This window comes from Coregonus clupeaformis, unplaced genomic scaffold (genome assembly GCF_020615455.1).
Source record: "Coregonus clupeaformis isolate EN_2021a unplaced genomic scaffold, ASM2061545v1 scaf0085, whole genome shotgun sequence".
Lineage (NCBI taxonomy): Eukaryota > Metazoa > Chordata > Actinopteri > Salmoniformes > Salmonidae > Coregonus > Coregonus clupeaformis.
The window spans coordinates 627228-649412 of NW_025533540.1; the positions used below are offsets into that span (position 1 = coordinate 627228).

Below are 22185 nucleotides of genomic sequence, written 5' to 3' on the forward strand. Positions count from 1 at the left end.
CAGGGACAGACTGATATTCTGCAAAAGGTACAGGGATTGGACTGCTGAGGACTGGGGTAAAGTCATTTTCTCTGATGAATCCCCTTTCCGATTGTTTGGGGCATCCGGAAAACACCTTGTCCGGAGAAGACAAGGTGAGCGCTACCATCAGTCCTGTGTCATGCCAACAGTAAAGCATCCTGAGACCATTCATGTGTGGGGTTGCTTCTCAGCCAAGGGAGTGGGCTCACTCACAATTTTGCCTAAGAACACAGCCATGAATAAAGAATGGTACCAACACATCCTTCAAGAGCAACTTCTCCCAACCATCCAAGAACAGTTTGGTGACGACCAATGCCTTTTCCAGCACGATGGAGCACCTTGCCATAAGGCAAAAGTGATAACTAAGTGGCTCGGGGAACAAAACATCAACATTTTGGGTCCATGGCCAGGAAACTCCCCAGACCTTAATCCCATTGAGAACTTGTGGTCGATCCTCAAGAGGTGGGTTGACAAACAAAACCCCACAAACTCCAAGCATTGATTATGCAAGAATGGGCTGCCATCAGTCAGGATGTGGCCCAGAAGTTAATTGACAGCATGCCAGGGCGGATTGCAGAGGTCTTGAAAAAGAAGAGTCAACACTGCAAATATTGACTCTTTGCATAAACTTAATGTAATTGTCAATAAAAGCCTTTGACACTTATGAATGCTTGTAATTATACTTCAGTATACCATAGTAACATCTGACAAAAATATCTCATAACACTGAAGCAGCGAACTTAGTGAAGACCAATACTTGTGTCATTCACAAAACTTTTGACCACAACTGTACAAAGAAAATGCAGCTGACATCATTTGTTTGCTTGAGCCAAGACTTTCATCTGACTCTTTTAGGGGAAGCTCCGTCCCTCCTTCCCTACAAGTACAGATCACCTTGAGGTTTTTTGGTATCTGGAACATTCCATCGTGAAACAGGAGATTTGTGTGGTGTGAGTGAACCGACTGTATGCAGAATAGTCCACAAAGTCTGCAATGCTGAAAGACAATTACATCATGTTCCCTGATGCTGCTGCCCAAGCCAACTACAAGCTATAGTTCTATGAATATGGGAACTTCCCTGGAGTCATTGGCTGTGTAGATGGATGGGATATTACCATCAGGTGTCGCTCTACAGAGGAGTACAGGAATCTGAAAATCTGGTTCTCAATAACTAAGTGTGTGTACTCCCAGTGTGCAGTTCTCCAACATTGTTGTTTGGTGTATGGAAGAGTCGTTTCCAATGTCTCAGAAACACATTGTGCTTTCAACCAAGAAGATGCTTCATTGTCATAATTGCAACAGCAGTGCTTCACAATTAGCTTAAACAGCATGACTGCCCAGATCCTCACAATGACCTCAAACAGCATGACTGCCCCGATCAATGACCTCAGACAGCATGACTGCCCAGATCAATGACCTCAGACAGCATGACTGCCCAGATCAATGACCTCAAACAGCATGACTGCCCAGATCAATGACCTCAGACAGCATGACTGCCCAGATCAATGACCTCAGACAGCATGACTGCCCAGATCAATGACCTCAGACAGCATGACTGCCCAGATCAATGACCTCAGACAGCATGACTGCCCAGATCAATGACCTCAAACCGCATGACTGCCCAGATCAATGACCTCAAACAGCATGACTGCCCAGATCAATGACCTCAGACAGCATGACTGCCCAGATCCTCACATTGAAGATGAGGATGGCCCAGATGTTCCCATGGTTGAGGCAGACAATAACAGAAATGGACAAGCCTGCAGAGATACTTTTGCTATGCAGCACTTCTCACAACAAATATAGCTCAAGTGATTGAAGCAAACAACAGCCACGGATTGGTAACAAAAAGGTTTTTCATTCACAAATGGAAATATCAGGACCCTGAACTGGTGCTGGTTTGAGAAGAACATTAGTACTGCTGCTGCTTCATGTTCCTCTCCTCCTCCTTCATGACCACCTCATCATGAAGAACATTAGTACTGCTGCTGCTTCATATTCCTCTCCTCCTCCTCCTCCTCCTCCTCCTCCTCCTCCTCCTCCTTCTCCTCCTCCCCCCTCCTCCTCCTCCTCCTCCTCCTCCTCCTCCTTCATAGCCACCTCAACAGAAAGGATTCACATCTTCATTTCATGCTCTTCTTTTAAATAGATTAGTTTGCGCTCATGAAATTCCATGGGCACTCTGTCCTCCGGCCCGGGATATTGACAAGCTATGGTGATCATCTGCCTCTAGAAAATGATTACATTGCTGCATTAGAGAACATTATTATTATAAGAGTTATAATAATAATAATAATATGCCATTTAGCAGACGCTTTTATCCAAAGCGACTTACAGTCATGCGTGCATACATTTTTTTGTGTATGGGTGGTCCCGGGGTTCGAACCCACTACCTTGGCGTTACAAGCGCCGTGCTCTACCAGCTGAGCTACAGAGGACCACTGAGTTGAGTTCATTACATATATTGTATCAGATCCGTCGCCAGACCTCAGTCTTAAGGGGGGCATATGAAATGCATGGGAGGGCAGGGGACAATTATTATTAGCCTACAGTATGTATATTTAATAATAAATTCCCTCAAGTGGGGGGGGCACAAGCATGTTTGGGGGCGGGCCTGGCCCCCTATGGCCCGCCCATAGCGACGGGTGTGTATTGTACACTGCTCAAAACAATTAAGGGAACACTAAAATAACACATCCTAGATCTGAATGAATGAAATAATCTTATTAAATACTTTTTTCTTTACATAGTTGAATGTGCTGACAACAAAATCACACAAAAATTATCAATGGAAATCAAATGTATCAACCCATGGAGGTCTGGATTTGGAGTCACCCTCAAAATTAAAGTGGAAAACCACACTACAGGCTGATCCAACTTTGATGTAATGTCCTTAAAACAAGTCAAAATGAGGCTCAGTAGTGTGTGTGGCCTCCACGTGCCTGTATGACCTCCCTACAACGCCTGGGCATGCTTCTGATGAGGTGGCGGATGGTCTCCTGATGGATCTCCTCCCAGACCTGGACTAAAGCATCCGCCAACTCCTGGACAGTCTGTGGTGCAACGTGGCGTTGGTGGATGGAGCGAGAGATGATGTCCCAGATGTGCTCAATTGGATTCAGGTCTGGGGAACGGGCGGGCCAGTCCATAGCATCAATGCCTTCCTCTTGCAGGAACTGCTGACACACTCCAGCCACATGAGGTCTAGCATTGTCTTGCATTAGGAGGAACCCAGGGCCAACCGCACCAGCATATGGTCTCACAAGGGGTCTGAGGATCTCATCTCGGTACCTAATGGCAGTCAGGCTATCTCTGGCGAGCACATGGAGGGCTGTGCGGCCCCCAAAGAAATGCCACCCCACACCATGACTGACCCACCGCCAAACCGGTCATGCTGGAGGATGTTGCAGGCAGCAGAACGTTCTCCACGGCGTCTCCAGACTCTGTCACGTCTGTCACGTGCTCAGTGTGAACCTGCTTTCATCTGTGAAGAGCACAGGGCGCCAGTGGCGAATTTGCCAATCTTGGTGTTCTCTGGCAAATGCCAAATGTCCTGCACGGTGTTGGGCTGTAAGCACAACCCCCACCTGTGGACGTCGGGCCCTCATACCACCCTCATGGAGTCTGTTTCTGACCGTTTGAGCAGACACATGCACATTTGTGGCCTGCTGGAGGTCATTTTGCAGGGCTCTGGCAGTGCTCCTCCTGCTCCTCCTTGCACAAAGGCGGAGGTAGCGGTCCTGCTGCTGGGTTGTTGCCCTCCTACGGCCTCCTCCACGTCTCCTGATGTACTGGCCTGTCTCCTGGTAGCGCCTCCATGCTCTGGACACTACGCTGACAGACACAGCAAACCTTCTTGCCACAGCTCGCATTGATGTGCCATCCTGGATGAGCTGCACTACCTGAGCCACTTGTGTGGGTTGTAGACTCCGTCTCATGCTACCACTAGAGTGAAAGCACCGCCAGCATTCAAAAGTGACCAAAACATCAGCCAGGAAGCATAGAAACTGAGAAGTGGTCTGTGGTCACCACCTGCAGAACCACTCCTTTATTGGGGGTGTCTTGCTAATTGCCTATAATTTCCACCTGTTGTCTATTCCATTTGCACAACAGCATGTGAAATTTATTGTCAACCAGTGTTGCTTCCTAAGTGGACAGTTTGATTTCACAGAAGTGTGATTGACTTGGAGTTACATTGTGTTGTTTAAGTGTTCCCTTTATTTTTTTGAGCAGTATATTATGGGAGTGCAAGAGATGACTGACAGCATTACTTATTCCCTGCAGTCCGGAGACAGCACATGTTGAATGAATGTGTCCTACCGATTGAGGATTGGAACGGTCCCCCATCTGAACTGTCCAAATGGTCAACATCGGGGATACCTGCCAGGGGTTGCTGGCTATCGATGATCCCGGTCAACAAGTCCCCCAGCTCATCTGTCTCTGGTCTACCTGGGGGTCCTCCACCAGTCTTGAAACGCTCCGTACGAGCAACAGCATTTGTCTTCTTTAAGTAAATTTTTCCACAGGACCTTAGAAAGACAAGACAATATAGAAATTATATTAGTAATTATGTATGATATTGTTTGTGTTACATTTCTGTCACACAAATACATTTAGGCCCCACTGTGTTGTTACACAAGAAAACTAATATTTCAAAGATTTGTAAAAGTGGGCCAACAATAAATACAGTATAAATACATATTTCTTCACAAAAGTAGTGCACTGGGCCTTTAATAGTCCTGTATTAGCGGAACGATATAGCCGTCTGCAGCGCAGGCAAAAAGTCTTCAATTTTTTGGTTACTTCTTGGTTGCCATGGCGTCTCGGATTGGTTGGCGAGTGCAATTATTGGTTACTTATTGGTTGCAGATGGCGATATGATTGGTTGTCACAACCAGAAATTTCCTCGACTGACTGTTGTCAGCAATAGCGTGCAACTGCAGCCTGCATTTCGGGGCATTCCTGCATGTGGAGGAACGCCCCCCTCTAGCTTCCCATTGGTTCCTGCATGAACGTCCCCCCTCGGCCTCCCGGAGTCCTCCTTGCTAGCTGGTGGGAGCAACACCGGTAGACAGTGTACTTCGCCCCGGCCTGCCAGGGTTGCCATATTCGTAGTTTTCCTGCCAAATTGGGCTACTTTGAAAACGATGTCGCGGGTGAAAATGTATTGGTCGCATGTGGCAGGTTTTTGGGATACTTCTAAGTTGCACCGCAGCAATATGTATTTCACTGTGACCTGCTGCTGCTGACTATCAGGCAGTAAGCAGGCTGTTACTGAGTGACTGGTGGGGGCATTGAGTTGGGATTGAGATTGGGGGGTTATGGGGTACATTGGGGTAATTAAGTTGGGGGGTAGAGGATGACATAGTTGGGGGGTACATTGAGAGTTGGGGGTACATTGAGAGTTGTGGTTGTGCTGTAGCAGAGGCAACTGAGTCACCAAGACAAGAGCAGCACGCACGTTGTGACAACTTCTTACCAGTTGTTTAGATTGGTCATTATGGAAACACCCCTTTTTCCATAAAACATATTAACGCGCTAGAACTGATATAACGGCGACAAAGCATTGGAAAATGACTTTAGGTGCACTACAGCTCTTTAGATACATTTGCACATTCTAATATCAAGCGAAGGGTTTTACTCAGTTCTTGGGTCTCGAGCGCTGCCCGAGTGGACATTTGAAATGGAAGTTACGCAAACCCCTCGCATGCTTCTGTTATGGGAAAAAGTTGACAATAAAAATGACATTAAATGTGGAGAATGGTGGGCCACATTTGCATCTGTTTGGCCATCAAGTAGGCTATTAATTTCTATAACATTTTAGGCTACTGTAGCCTACCATTTGATACAGTACAATAAATATGCTGAAATTATATCACTGGAGTCATTGCAAATCTATTTGTGCCACTTGAGCTGGAGCTGGCAAATGGATTGGATAAATAGCCTATAACTCCGTGTGTTGTTGTGTCCTTGTGTTATTATGCAATTGTGATCATGGCCACAGCTCTATCGCAATGTGTCGTTATCCACATTTAACATCAGTTTCACTGTGGACTTTTCCCTGAAATGTGACGTAGGCCTATCAGGGGTTATAGGCTACCTGCATCTAGCTCAGCAAACTATGGCAAAGTTGAATTGCAGTTATAAACCCAGTCGTTAAAAATGACGAACGATATTCCTTCTTAAATCGCCTGATAACGTTATGGAAAAAGGTATTTGGCAGGTGGCAGGGTTGCCAGCTCTAGCTAAAATTTCTAGAACAATGACCCCTGAAAACCCGCCTACAAGGTCTGAAAACAAACCCAAATTGTTTTTTTTTTTCGCAACAAGTGAGGAGTTGCAACATTTATTCATGATGGCCTGCCATAACCTTCGTTAACAGAACTGCGGGAAAACGGTGCCTGACAGGCGGGGGCGAAGGACAATGTCTACATTTACAGAAATGTTTGGTGATCAACTAGTAATGCCTTGGAGAGCGACCGGCTGGTGACCACTGTTTGATGCTTTTCACTGACAGACGCAACTCACTCAGCTACTCCTATGCCACATGCACTACCCAAATCGCGGGCTTCCCAAACATTCAGGTGATTTGAAACTATCTACAGCAAAACATTTTTTTAAAGAAGCTAATGATTCTCTGTGGCTAAGTCATGGTCCCTGGTGAAGTAGTTTGAATTATTTTATATAAAGTGGAGTAATTATATAATTTTGGCGAAACATCCATTAACTTTAGGGCAATCCAACATCCAAACAGTGCACCCGCCAACTTTCCTTTCCAATTTGCAGGAGGTTGAAACCAGAGCTCTGTATATAATGACGAGATGCTCATGTCTCCGCACTAACAATGGTAGCCTTTGTCCCAAAGGCGACAAGCTCAGGTCTGCATATTATTCCCATAGAAACGCATTGGGTTTATACTGGACAGAATTTGGCGAGTGAGCCCTCTCGCTTCGCCTCTTCCTCTCTTCTGAAACTATATCACCGAAGAAAGCATCAGAGTGAGCTAAACAGCGCCCCTCTGTCTCAGTATGTGTAGACCATGTATCTGATGCTGTCTGGCCAGAAATAGTATGACATGCCATACTCTTTTGGTCCAGACAGCATCAGATACATGGTCTACACATACTGAGACAGAGGGGCGCTGTTTCGCTCACTCGGATGCGTCTTTCTGTTGGGTGCGTCTCAGTCAAATAAATGATCAATATTTCAATATTTTATTTGGATGGGCAAGGGGGTACGGTAAGGCAGGCCAGGCCCCCTAAGGCCTGCCCATAATGCCAGCCATGTCTGCTAGCATGCTAGTTAGCTAGCTAGCACACGGTGTCGCTCCCGTCTGCTGTGCACCGGACTAGCTAAACTAGCACATAGTGTCACTTCACTCCCGCCTGCCGAACACCTGCCCTCGCCGTCGTTAACAGAACTGTGGGAAAACAGTACCCAACAGGCAGGGACAAAGGACACTGTCTACAGGTGTACAGCAAGCTAACTACCGTTGTCGCCTCGCCCCTTCTTCTGTGGGGTTTATCGGCGGCTGGCGTCCAACATTATTGTGGAGTTAACATTTTTACATTTACATTTTAGTCATTTAGCAGACGCTCTTATCCAGAGCGACTTACAGGAGCAATTAGGGTTAAGTGCCTTGCTCAAGGGCACATTTACGTCATTTAGCAGACGCTCTTATCCAGAGCGACTTACAAATTGGTGCATTCACCCTATAGCCAGTGGGAAAACCACTTTACACCTTTTTTTTATTTATTTATTTTTTATTTGGGGGGGTAGAAGGATTACTTTATCCTATCCCAGGTATTCCTTAAAGAGGTGGGGTTTCAAATGTCTCCGGAAGGTGGTGAGTGACTCCGCTGTCCTGGCGTCGTGAGGGAGCTTGTTCCACCATTGGGGTGCCAGAGCAGCGAACAGTTTTGACTGGGCTGAGCGGGAACTATGCTTCCGCAGAGGAAGGGAGCCAGCAGGCCAGAGGTGGATGAACGCAATGCCCTCGTTTGGGTGTAGGGACTGATCAGAGCCCGAAGGTACGGAGGTGCCGTTCCCCTCACTGCTCCATAGGCAAGCACCATGGTCTTGTAACGGATGCGAGCTTCAACTGGAAGCCAGTGGAGTGTGCGGAGGAGGGGGGTGACGTGAGAGAACTTGGGAAGGTTGAACACCAGACGGGCTGCGGCATTCTGGATGAGTTGTAGGGGGTTTAATGGCACAGGCAGGGAGGCCAGCCAACAGCGAGTTGCAGTAATCCAGACGGGAGATGACAAGTGCCTGGATTAGGACCTGTGCCGCTTCCTGTGTAAGGCAGGGTCGTACTCTCCGAATGTTGTAGAGCATGAACCTGCAGGATCGGGTCACCGCCTTGATGTTAGCGGAGAACGACAGGGTGTTGTCCAGGGTCACGCCAAGGCTCTTCGCACTCTGGGAGGAGGACACAACGGAGTTGTCAACCGTGATGGCGAGATCATGGAACGGGCAGTCCTTCCCCGGGAGGAAGAGCAGCTCCGTCTTGCCAGGGTTCAGCTTGAGGTGGTGATCCGTCATCCATACTGATATGTCTGCCAGACATGCAGAGATGCGATTCGCCACCTGGTTATCAGAAGGGGGAAAGGAGAAGATTAGTTGTGTATCGTCAGCGTAGCAATGATAGGAGAGGCCATGTGAGGATATGACAGATCGGATTAACGCCACCTCCTGTACTCCTGTACTGGAGCGCCCCTGCCTCCTGCCTGTCCTATCTTAAAAATGGACCAATAGAAATATAAAGACGGGTTCCTGCAGATGCTGGAATGCCCACATACAGGAACGGCCCGAATTGCGGGCCGCAGTTGCGCCCTTCTCGTTATCAGGGGGCCGCCAAGCGCCACAAAAGTATGCTCAAGTGCGGCAGGTAGCTTAGTGAGTCAGAGCGTTGTGCCAGTAACCGAAAGGTCGCTGGTTCTAATCCCGAGCCGACTAGGTGAAAAATATGTCGATGTGCCCTTAAGCAAGGCACTTAACCCTAATTGCTCCTGTAAATCGCTCTGGATAATCTCTAAATTCCAAGCATATGCCTCTAACTCTAGGAAGCTCTTTGCCACCTTCTCCTCCCTGCTGAATCCTCCTCCCCCTCCCCCCTCCTCCCTCTCTGTGGATGACTTCGTCAACCATTTTGAAAAGAAGGTTGACGACATCCGATCCTCGTTTGTTAAGTCAAATGACACTGCTGGTCCTGCTCACACTGCCCTACCCTATGCTTTGACTTCTTTCTCCCCTCTCTCTCCAGATAAAATCTTGCGACTTGTGACGGCCGGCCGCCCAACAACCTGCCCGCTTGACCCTATCCCCCCCTGTCTTCTGCAGACCATCTCCGGTGACCTTCTCCATTTTACATTTACATTTACGTCATTTAGCAGACGCTCTTATCCAGAGCGACTTACAAATTGGTGCATTCACCCTATAGCCAGTGGGATAACCACTTTACAATTTTTTTTTTTTTTTTTTTAATTTTTTTTTTTTGGGGGTAGAAGGATTACTTTATCCTATCCCAGGTATTCCTTAAAGAGGTGGGGTTTCAAATGTCTCCGGAAGGTGGTGAGTGACTCCGCTGTCCTGGCGTCGTGAGGGAGCTTGTTCCACCATTGGGGTGCCAGAGCAGCGAACAGTTTTGACTGGGCTGAGCGGGAACTATGCTTCCGCAGAGGTAGGGGAGCCAGCAGGCCAGAGGTGGATGAACGCAATGCCCTCGTTTGGGTGTAGGGACTGATCAGAGCCTGAAGGTACGGAGGTGCCGTTCCCCTCACAGCTCCATAGGCAAGCACCATGGTCTTGTAACAGATGCGAGCTTCAACTGGAAGCCAGTGGAGTGTGCGGAGGAGCGGGGTGACATGAGAGAACTTGGGAAGGTTGAACACCAGACGGGCTGCGGCATTCTGGATGAGTTGTAGGGGTTTAATGGCACAGGCAGGGAGCCCAGCCAACAGCGAGTTGCAGTAATCCAGACGGGATTCTCCCTTACCTCACCTCGCTCATCAACTCATCCTTGACCGCTGGCTATGTCCCTTCCGTCTTCAAGAGAGCGAGAGTTGCACCCCTTCTCAAAAAACCAACACTCGATCCCTCCGATGTCAACAAGGCGGCAGGTAGCTTAGTGGGTAAGAGCGTTGTGCCAGTAACCGAAAGGTCGCTGGTTCTAATCCCCGAGCCAACTTGGTGAAAAATCTGTCGATGTGCCCTTAAGCAAGGCACTTAACCCTAATTGCTCCTGTAAGTCGCTCTGGATAAGAGCGTCTGCTAAATGACTAAAATAATAAATAAATAAAATAACAACTACAGACCAGTATCCCTTCTTTCTTTTCTCTCCAAAACTCTTGAGCGTGCCGTCTTTAGCCAACTCTCTTGCTGTCTCTCTCAGAATGACCTTCTTGATCCAAACCAGTCAGGTTTCAAGACTGGTCATTCAACAGAGACTGCTCTTCTCTGTGTCACGGAGGCTCTCCGCACTGCTAAAGCTAACTCTCTCTCCTCTGCTCTTGTCCTTCTAGACCTGTCTGCTGCCTTTGATACTGTGAACCATCAGATCCTCCTCTCCACCCTCTCCGAGCTGGGCATCTCCGGCGTGGCTCACTCTTGGATTGCGTCCTACCTGACCGGTTGCTCCTACCAAGTGGCGTGGCGAGAATCTGTCTCCGCACCACGTGCTCTCACCACTGGTGTCCCCCAGGGCTCAGTTCTAGGCCCTCTCCTATTCTCGATATACACCAAGTCACTATGACAGAGCCAATCCTCACATGGCCTCTCCTATCATTGCTACGCAGACGACACACAACTAATCTTCTCCTTTCCCCTTTCTGATAACCAGGTGGCGAATCACATCTCTGCATGTCTGGCAGACATATCAGTGTGGATGACGGATCACCACCTCAAGCTGAACCTTGGCAAGACGGAGCTGCTCTTCCTCCCGGGGAAGGACTGCCCGTTCCATGATCTCGCCATCACGGTTGACAACTCCGTTGTGTCCTCCTCCCAGAGTGCGAAGAGCCTTGGCGTGACCCTGGACAACACCCTGTCGTTCTCCGCTAACATCAAGGCGGTGACCCGATCCTGTAGGTTCATGCTCTACAACATTCTGAGAGTACGACCCTGCCTTACACAGGAAGCGGCACAGGTCCTAATCCAGGCACTTGTCATCTCCCGTCTGGATTACTGCAACTCGCTGTTGGCTGGGCTCCCTGCCTGTGCCATTAAACCCCTACAACTCATCCAGAATGCCGCAGCCCGTCTGGTGTTCAACCTTCCCAAGTTCTCTCACGTCACCCCCTCCTCCGCACACTCCACTGGCTTCCAGTTGAAGCCTGCATCTGCTACAAGACCATGGTGCTTGCCTATGGAGCTGTGAGGGGAACGGCACCTCCGTACCTTCAGGCTCTGATCAGTCCCTACACCCAAACGAGGGCATTGCGTTCATCCACCTCTGGCCTGCTGGCCCCCACCTCTGTGGAAGCACAGTTCCCGCTCAGCCCAGTCAAAACTGTTCGCTGCTCTGGCACCCCAATGGTGGAACAAGCTCCCTCACGACGCCAGGACAGCGGAGTCACTCACCACCTTCCGGAGACACTTGAAACCCCACCTCATTAAGGAATACCTGGGATAGGATAAAGTAATCCTTCTACCCCCCATACCCCCCCCCCCAAAAAAAGAAGAGAAAAACATATTGTAAATGTGGTTATCCCACTGGCTATAAGGTGAATGCACCAATTTGTAAGTCGCTCTGGATAAGAGCGTCTGCTAAATGATATAAATGTAAATAAGAGCGTCTGCTAAAATGAAGAAAAAAAAAGGGGCAGTCGATATCTGTGCAGAATAATTAAGGAATTTATGAACGCCCCTAAACTTGGTTGTTATGACAGTTGTAAGTAAACATCGGCTAAAATACTGAATGAAATTGTTGCCTTAACACAGTTACAGTCACCAACCCTCCTGATAACATGAAAACACTAACCAGCTCTGCTAGGGTGAGTAAAATGTTCAGAGTGAGGTTTAAAACCTTCCTGATAACATGAAAACACTAACCAGCTCTGCTAGGGTGAGTAAAATGTTCAGAGTGAGGTTTAAAACCTTCCTGATAACATGAAAACACTAACCAGCTCTGCTAGGGTGAGTAAAATGTTCAGAGTGAGGTTTAATTCTGATAAAAACACTAACCAGCTCTGCTAGGGGAGAATGTTCAAGAGGTTTAAAATCCTGAAAAGACAAACCACTCGCGGTGAGTAAAATGTTCAGAGTGAGGTTTAAAAAAAAAAACACACAAAAAAACATGTATTATGTTTATTTGTCAGGGACCATGCCACTGCACCAGATTGAGCTAGATAGCTAATTTTCATCTGAGTCCCTAGGCAGAAAACAATCAACATCAATACATCAATACAATCCTACAGTATAACACACTATTAACATATATATATAAAAATACAAATAATCAAAATATACAATAGACAATATAATGCTAATATTACGTCAGAGTTTAACTGTCCCTCGGTCCTACGGTATCCTACATCTTAAGAGTCAGAATGTCTTAATGTTCACATGGCTGGTTTACCTTCAGCCACCTTTTCAGGTTTGCCTTGAAGCTAACCGAGGTACTGCACTCTCTCACACTGGTTGGCAGGTTGTTCCATAATCTGGATGCTCTGACTGAAAAAGTTGTGCTCTCTTTTTTTGTGTCTGCAAGTACAGTAGCTAGCAAGCGAGCCAACTTTAACCTGTTAGCTCGGGTGCTTGGCTGCCATTGTGAGGTCAGAACGCTCCGAGATGAATTTACAAACGCCCAGAGCGCACTCTGGCACTCCACAGGGAATGTACAAACGCACCATATGATTGGTGGCAAATATGATCTATTATATTGACAAGATAGCCGAGTGACCACTAATAATGGAAATACATGTCCTCAATGAGCGAAGGCAAGTGAGATCAGGTGGGACCATTCTAGCCAATGAGAGGGCAGATATGCATGTGAACATCAGGCACAACTAAGTCGTTTTTCTCAAAGTTGCCGGAATGCCGCGTGTATCCACTTATATCAATACATTTGTAACAGGCTAAACATTCCGAAACTTATATTCGATAAAATAAGCATCACACTCATTCGACACACTCATAGACCTCCATACAAAAAAAGGCTTATCTCATGTGGACAGATTTTGGGCAGAGTAAATCCTCTTGCTTCTCCTCTTCCTCTCTGCTGGCGGCCATAAGACATCGCTGTACGTGGAATCAGTGGAGGAGTCCGCCATAAAAACCACAGAAGAAGAGGAAGGGAAAAAGAAAAAGAAAAAGAAAAATACATCAGTGGATGAGACCGTTGAGGAGTAAGGACGTTACAACGTGGCTGAACGTCTCTTTTGCTGTAGCAAGACGCGTTTCTCACGCCTATATATTTCTCTCTCTCGACGACTGCCACTATTTAAGTGGATATAATATTGTATTTTAATGGTGTGAAGATGGCCATACGGCCGGGGACAGAGGACGCAACGTTAATCTCACCAACGCTTCTCCAAGATTTCGGCGTTAATCAGTATCTGAACGCCGGGGACGTGAACATGGATATCGCCGATGGAGCAGAGGAGCTTTCCTTGGAGGAAATCTTATCGCTGTACAGCCAGCCGATCAATGAAGAGCAGGGATGGGCTGTTTGTTACCAATGTTGCAGAACTTTGGCTCAGAACCACCGGAGGAGAAATTCCAAGACTTCTGGCGCTTCAGTTGGGGATTTTGCGAGAAGGATTGACGGACCTGGGGATGTACGGATTCTGAGAGATGGAACAGTTAAATTGCACCACCAAGACAGCACAGGTAAACGACACAATGTCTGTCAAAATCGGAATACAATTTGGACCTACTAGGCTTTTTGAAGGCTGTCTAGGTTCCCCTATTTGCATGGTTACCTGAAGTGAACATAGCTAAGTGGTCAGGATACAAAAATGTAGAGACGCCATGCTTCTCAGAGATTGGATTGGACTCACATCTTTACTGTGGCAGAGGCCTTATCAATTTACTGAGATTTCACATGGAGTTTGAATATACAGTATTTAGGCCTACATATTTGTTTCGTTTAGCCAAATTGGCTTAGTAATGCCTATTAATGAAGTATGAATGAAATGATTTGTTAATGATAATAAATACTTTTTGATTGCAATATGCCTAGTAATCAAATCATAATCATATGTTTGTAAACAAGGCCTTTGACCAGGATCCATCACTCAGACAGACCTCATGCTCAAGGGGTATTTGGCCAGAGGTAGGCTACATCCCAATAATCTCTCCTTTCTCCCGAAGAGTGCACTTGTTCACTTCCCGGACTTTGATTTGAAAGGAAATGACTGGTATATGGAAACTCCATCTAGTCTAGCCAATACATACACAATGCTTTTACATTTGTGGGGAGTAGTGAACGAGTGCACACATCGGGAGGAAGGAGAGGTTATTGGGATGCAACCGGAGAGGTATAGTGGCTGCTTGCCTGTGTGGTCTTCCGTGTGTAGTTTTCCAGTCTGTGGCATAAAGCCATAGACTGCCTAGTGTAGTCGGTCTAGCATGTGGTTTAATGTCTGAGTAGGTAACGCAGCGGGCTTGATTTCCTTTTCACGCCGTTCTGTTGGGCACTTAATACCTAACCACCTCCCCCCTCTACCTCTGCCAAAGACACAACCTCCACTCCTCTCTCTCACTGTCGCTACACAGATCCAGAGCCCATCTAGATGGTGAGAAATAATGTGACACGGGCTGGGTTTTGTGTTCTGGTTTGGTTTGTCTAACCTGCCTAACGACACATCCAGAGCGTAGTCTCTGTTAATGTGCGACACACCTCTCTGACGTCAGAAATGTCATAAACAACCCTCCTGTTTGACTGGATCAGAGCCTGAGTGGTCGGTTCCTGCTGTGTTATACGGTTAGGTATTTTGGGAAGGAAGGTCTGCCTGTCCTGCCTCTGATTATGCCGGGATGAAAAACATGTGAGGTCTATTCGGAAGATGCCTAGCGCTCGCTAGTTCAGGAGGTTACTACCAGAGCAGAGTGTTAGCTAGTTCAGGAGGTTACTACCAGAGCAGAGTGTTAGCTAGTTCAGGAGGTTACTACCAGAGCAGAGTGTTAGCTAGTTCAGGAGGTTACTACCAGAGCAGAGTGTTAGCTAGTTCAGGAGGTTACTACCAGAGCAGAGTGTTAGCTAGTTCAGGAGGTTACTACCAGAGCAGAGTGTTAGCTAGTTCAGGAGGTTACTACCAGAGCAGAGTGTTAGCTAGTTCAGGAGGTTACTACCAGAGCAGAGTGTTAGCTAGTTCAGGAGGTTACTACCAGAGCAGAGTGTTAGCTAGTTCAGGAGGTTACTACCAGAGCAGAGTGTTAGCTAGTTCAGGAGGTTACTACCAGAGCAGAGTGTTAGGTACTGGGCGTTAGACCTGTCTGACCAATGACATACTGACTGACTGTCGCAGCAAGGGCTTTCAGACAGCAAGGGCTTTCAGACAGCAAGGGCTTTCATACAGAATAAGGCAGTGTTTGCATTCGGAATCAGGCCAGCGGGAATTGGACAAATCAGCCTTGAAGTTTATTCCGGTGTTTCAGTGTGTCTGGCTCTAGTGACGTAATGACCACATAGCTCCACTGGAGATCATTCTGGAGAATGAAAATAGCTCTCACTCCACTACCAACCAAGCCGCTCCAGTTGGAGACGTTATTTCATTAAGAAATCATTGAGGATCTGATGAACACACAGCCTCAAGGCCTGGTTCCTTTTCCATGGGTAGTTTTAGGATTATCCACGTAGAGCTGTTTTAGTTAACGCGACAGCAGTATGTTACTAGGGTTAGTGTAGTGTTATCCAAATCACATGTTATTTGGTAATGCGCCGAATACAACCGGTGTAGACCTTAATGTGTGAAATGCTTAATTACAAGCCCTTAACCAACAGTGCAGTTCAATAAATACTTAATAAAATATTTACTAAATAAACTAAAGTAAAACAATTAAAAATAAATAAAAAGTAACAAAATAACAATAATTTAAATTTTTAGTCATTTAGCAGACGCTCTTATCCAGAGCGACTTACAGGAGCAATTAGGGTTAAGTGCCTTGCTCAAGGGCACATCGACAGATTTTTCACCTAGTCGGCTCGGGGATTAGAACCAGCGACCTTTCGTTTACTAAAACAACCCACTAAGCTACCTGCTGCCCTAATAATGAGGCTATATACAGGGGGTACCGGTACAGAGTCAATGTGCGGGGGTACAGGTTAGTCGAGGTAATTTGTACATGTAGGTAGGGGTAAAGTGACTGCATAGATAATAAACAGGGAGTAGCAGCAGTGTTAAATCAAGGGGGGGGGGGGGTCAATGTAAACCGTCAGGATGGCCATTTGATTAATTGTTCAGCATCTTATGGCTTGGGGGTGGACGCTGTTAAGGAGCCTTTTGGATCTAGACTTGGCACTCCGGTACCGCTTGCCGTGCGGTAGCAGAGAGAACAGTCTATGACTTGGGTGACTGGAGTCTTTGACCATTTTTTTGGGCCTTCCTCTGACACCGCCTGGTATACAGGTCCTGGATGGCAGGAAGATTTGTCCCAGTGATGTACTGGGCCATACGCACTACCCTCTGTAGCGCCTTACGGTCAGTGCAGAGCAGTTGCCATACCAGGCGGTGATGCAACCGGTCAGGATGCTCTCGATGGTGCAGCTGTAGAACTTTTTGAGGATCTGGTGACCCATGCCAAATCTTTTCAGTCTCCTGAGGGGGAAAAGGTGTTGTCGTGCCCTCTTCACGACTGTCTTGGTGTGTTTGGACCACGATAGTTCGTTTGTTATGTGGACACCAAGGAACTTGAAACTCTCGACCCGCTCCACTACAGCCCCGTCAATGTTAATGGTAGGCTTGCGTCACTGGGCAGCTCGCGGCTGGGTTTCCCTTTGTAGTCTGTAATAGTTTTCAAACCCTGCCACTTCCGACGAGCATCAGAGCCGGTGTAGTAGGATTCAATCTTAGTCCTGTATTGACTCTTTGCCTGTTTGATGGTTCGTCTGAGGGCATAGCGGGACTTCTTATAAGCGTCCGGATTAGTTTCCCGCTCCTTGAACGCGGCAGCTCTACCCTTTAGCTCAGTGCGGATGTTTCCTGTAATCCATGGCTTCTGTTTGGGATATGTACGTACGGTCACTGTGGGGACGACTTTGTCAATGCACTTATTGATGATGCCGGTGACTGATGTGGTATACTCCTCAACGCCATTGGATGAATCCCGGAACATATTCCAGTCTGTGCTAGCAAAACAGTCCTGTAGCTTAGCATCCGCGTCATCTGACCACTTCCGTATTGAGCGAGTCACTGGTACTTCCTGCTTTAGTTTTTGCGTATAAACAGGAATCAGGAGGATAGAATTATGGTCAGATTTGCCAAATGGAGGGCAAGGGAGAGCTTTGTATCTGTCTGTGCCCTTGAGCAAGGCACTTAACCCTAATTGCTCCTGTAAGTCGCTCTGGATGAGAGCGTCTGCTAAATAAATAAAAATGTAACAGTGTAGTTTTATCCATGTAGAGCTGTTTTAGTTAATGCTACAGCAGCGTGTTACTAGGGTCCTAGTCTGAGCTACTGAGAGCTGGATGGATTGCACAGCTGGCCTTAGAAAGGGTGTTTGGTGTGTGGGAGGGAGGGAGGAGGCATATTATTATGCCCATTGGTCTGACATTAAAGTTCTCTACCTGCCTGCCTGTCTCCTCTCCTGTCTCTGTGGGTAGTTGGCACCTGTCTACTGTCTCTGTGGGTAGTTGGCACCTCTGTCTCCTCTACTGTCTCTGTGGGTAGTTGGCACCTCTGTCTCCTCTACTGTCTCTGTGGGTAGTTGGCACCTCTGGCTCCTCTACTGTATCTGTGGGTAGTTGGTACCTCTGGCTCCTCTACTGTCTCTGTGGGTAGTTGGTACCTCTGGCTCCTCTACTGTCTCTGTGGGTAGTTGGTACCTCTGGCTCCTCTGCTGTCTCTGTGGGTAGTTGGTACTTCTGTCTACTGTCTCTGTGGGTAGTTGGTACTTCTGTCTCCTGTCTCTGTGGGTAGTTGGTACCTCTGTCTCCTGTCTCTGTGGGTAGTTGGTACCTCTGTCTCCTGTCTCTGTGGGTAGTTGGTACCTCTGTCTCCTGTCTCTGTGGGTAGTTGGTACTTCTGTCTCCTGTCTCTGTGGGTAGTTGGTACTTCTGTCTCTGTGGGTAGTTGGTACTTCTGTCTCCTGTCTCTGTGGGTAGTTGGTACTTCTGTCTCTGTGGGTAGTTGGTACTTCTGTCTCTGTGGGTAGTTGGTACTTCTGTCTCCTGTCTCTGTGGGTAGTTGGTACCGCTCTCCTCTACTGTCTCTGTGGGTAGTTGGTACCTCTGTCTCCTGTCTCTGTGGGTAGTTGGTACTTCTGTCTACTGTCTCTGTGGGTAGTTGGTACTTCTGTCTCTGTGGGTAGTTGGTACTTCTGTCTCCTGTCTCTGTGGGTTGTTGGTACTTCTGTCTCTGTGGGTAGTTGGTACTTCTGTCTCTGTGGGTAGTTGGTACTTCTGTCTCCTGTCTCTGTGGGTAGTTGGTACCGCTCTCCTCTACTGTCTCTGTGGGTAGTTGGTACCTCTGTCTCCTGTCTCTGTGGGTAGTTGGCACCGTTGGCCCCAAAGTGGTTCACTTCTCTGTAAGGGGAATTACTCCTGACAGGAGTACATTATTAAAATGATTATTAGCGCCATCAAGATGATTTCTCTGAGTTGGATAGGGCAGTCTGGATAGGGCAGTCTGGATAGGGCAGTCTGGATAGGGCAGTCTGTTGGACTCTCTTCATCCTCTCATTGTGTTAAAGGGGATACTTCGGGTGATGAGGCCCTTTATCTACTTCCTCAGAGTCAGTTGAGCTTGTGGATACCATTTTTATCCAGTATGAAGGAAGTTAGATTTAGTTTCGCGAGCCAATGCTAACTGGCGTTAGCACAAGGACTGGAAGTCTATGGTATCTGCTAGCAATCCCTTTAGGATCCCTTTAACACTACAACGGCTGGGCGTGTAAGGACCTCCTCCTTCAAGACGATGTCATTCTGACTGCAACATTCTAACAGTGGAATTAATACATTTCATATATGCTATCGCAAAAATAATCATTTGGTTGTGTTTATGAAGGCCTTGGTAACATTAGAATGCTATTTATTTTATTTCAAGTAAGACATTTAGCATTTTCATTAGTTTGTTATTGAAGGCCAGGGAGGGGTAACTGGCGTCCCCCTTTTTGTAGGAACGCGGACCAATTTCAAAAATAAATTTGTATAAATGAGTTATATTTTAAGAACTCTATCGGGGTCTCAACTTCCCGTTGAGAATAGAATAGACAAGGTGACATTTAGAAATGTGGTTGTATATCAGCCGTCATTCAATTAGCCATGTCAGCTAACATTTATTTGTATTGGTAAGTTAGTCTCGTGGCCGGCTATCTAAACTTGTAGTAAGCATGGTCCAATTACCGACTGGGGTGGGTCCATTGATCATCAGTTATCATAATAAAAAACTGCAAACATTTCCTCCACCCTATGGCAAAATGTGTAGAATTGCAGGAAATTAACTTTAAAACGGTTTTCTCTGCGCTGTCACGAGGGGGGCCACTAAAATGTTTTGCTCTCAAATTGGAGGGCAGGGGGGATGGATGTGGGTACGCAGACCCACGAGCCACTGCGGCCCCTTATGATGAGTTGGTTTTTTGTGTGGCTCCCACCCCCATAATCATATAGCTGTAGGCTATATGGAAAGTGTTCAATCAATTTGATTTGTGGAGTGACTTTATTACAACTTTGAAACAGAAAGCAGCTTATTACCCCAACCACCAAGACGATTACCCCAACCACCAACACGATTACCCCAACCACCAAGACGATTACCCCAACCACCAAGACGATTACCCCAACCACCAAGGCGATTACCCCAACCACCAAGACGATTACCCCAACCACCAAGACGATTACCCCAACCACCAAGACGATTACCCCAACCACCAAGACGATTACCCCAACCACCAAGACGATTACCCCAACCACCAAGACGATTACCCCAACCACCAAGACGATTACCCCAACCACCAAGACGATTACCCCAACCACCAAGACGATTACCCCAACCACCAAGACGATTACCCCAACCACCAAGACGATTACCCCAACCACCAAGACGATTACCCCAACGACCAAGACGATTACCCCAACCACCAAGACGATTACCCCAACCACCAAGACGATTACCCCAACGACCAAGACGATTACCCCAACCACCAAGACGCATGGTCAAGATGTGGCCAGAAAGCATATGTGTTAACACAGTAACAGCTTATTACCCCAACCACCAGTAGCAGCTTATTACCCCAACCACCAAGACGATTACCCCAACCACCAAGACGATTACCCCAACCACCAAGACGATTACCCCAACCACCAAGACGATTACCCCAACCACCAAGACGATTACCCCAACCACCAAGACGATTACCCCAACCACCAAGACGATTACCCCAACGACCAAGACGATTACCCCAACCACCAAGACGCATGGTCAAGATGTGGCCAGAAAGCATATGTGTTAACACAGTAACAGCTTATTACCCCAACCACCAGTAGCAGCTTATTACCCCAACCACCAGTAACAGCTTATTACCCCAACCACCAGTAACAGCTTATTACCCCAACCACCAGTAACAGCTTATTACCCCAACCACCAGTAGCAGCTTATTACCCCAACCACCAGTAGCAGCTTATTACCCCAACCACCAGTAGCAGCTTATTACCCCAACCACCAGTAACAGCTTATTACCCCAACCACCAGTAACAGCTTATTACCCCAACCACCAGTAGCAGCTTATTACCCCAACCACCAGTAACAGCCTATTACCCCAACCACCAGTAACAGCTTATTACCCCAACCACCAGTAACAGCTTATTACCCCAACCACCAGTAGCAGCTTATTACCCCAACCACCAGTAGCAGCTTATTACCCCAACCACCAGTAGCAGCTTATTACCCCAACCACCAGTAGCAGCTTATTACCCCAACCACCAGTAACAGCTTATTACCCCAACCACCAGTAACAGCTTATTACCCCAACCACCAGTAGCAGCTTATTACCCCAACCACCAGTAGCAGCTTATTACCCCAACCACCAGTAGCAGCTTATTACCCCAACCACCAGTAGCAGCTTATTACCCCAACCACCAGTAGCAGCTTATTACCCCAACCACCAGTAACAGCTTATTACCCCAACCACCAGTAGCAGCTTATTACCCCAACCACCAGTAGCAGCTTATTACCCCAACCACCAGTAGCAGCTTATTACCCCAACCACCAGTAGCAGCTTATTACCCCAACCACCAGTAACAGCTTATTACCCCAACCACCAAGACGCGGCCAAAGGATGAAATCATCAGTAGCCTAAACATCATTATAAGCTCCAAGTGGCCTTGATAAATGGTGAAAATCGGCACTAAAACTATAATGGCATTATAATGAATGTGTTGATATGACAGCAGTTTGGAAACACCAAGACTTTTCCTAGAGCTGGCCGCCCGGCCAAACTGAGCAATCGGTGGAGAAGGGCCTTGGTCAGGGAGGTGACCAAGAACCCAATGGTCACTCTGACAGAGCTCTAGAGTTCCTCTGTGGAGATGGGAGGACCTTCCAGAAGGACAACCATCTCTGCAGCACTCCACCAATCAGGCCATTATGGTAGAGTGGCCAGAAGGAAGCCACTCCTCAGTAAAAGGCACATAACAGCCCTCTTGGAGTTTGCCAAAAGGCACCTGAAGGACTCTCCGACCATGAGAAACAAGATTCTCTGGTCTGATGAAACCAATATTGAACTATTTGGCCTGAATGCCAAGCGTCATGTCTGGAGGAAACCTGGCACCATCCCTAAGTGGAAAAAGTTCAAGGGGTCTGAATACTTTCCGAATGCACTGTATATTTGTAGTGATACTGCAGTGCTGGTCCTATATACACTGCTCAAAAAAATAAAGGGAACACTTAAACAACACAATGTAACTCCAAGTCAATCACACTTCTGTGAAATCAAACTGTCCACTTAGGAAGCTGATTGACAATACATTTCACATGCTGTTGTGCAAATGGAATAGACAACAGGTGG

At 47.2% G+C, this 22185-nt stretch overlaps 1 protein-coding gene and 1 long non-coding RNA gene across 6 annotated transcripts in view; both read left to right on the forward strand.

Annotated features, from left to right (window-relative positions):
• LOC121555506 overlaps window positions 1-9325 on the forward strand; it is a 60537-nt gene extending 51212 nt beyond the window's left edge. The window contains exon 3 of the long non-coding RNA XR_005997929.1: window positions 9287-9325. This is a non-coding gene — a long non-coding RNA (uncharacterized LOC121555506). The remainder of the gene's footprint in view (window positions 1-9286) is intronic.
• A 3621-nt stretch (window positions 9326-12946) lies between these two features.
• spire1a (spire-type actin nucleation factor 1a) overlaps window positions 12947-22185 on the forward strand; it is a 112344-nt gene continuing 103105 nt past the window's right edge. For 3 of the 5 annotated variants that reach the window (XR_005997924.2, XR_005997925.2, XM_041869313.2), the window contains exon 1: window positions 12947-13851. Coding sequence is in view for 3 of the 5 variants with exons in the window: in XM_041869313.2 (XP_041725247.1) it covers window positions 13500-13851 (352 nt within the window). In the remaining 2 variants the exon portion in view is untranslated. The remainder of the gene's footprint in view (window positions 13852-22185) is intronic. The other 2 variants (XM_041869314.2, XM_041869315.2) reach the window with 1 other exon arrangement.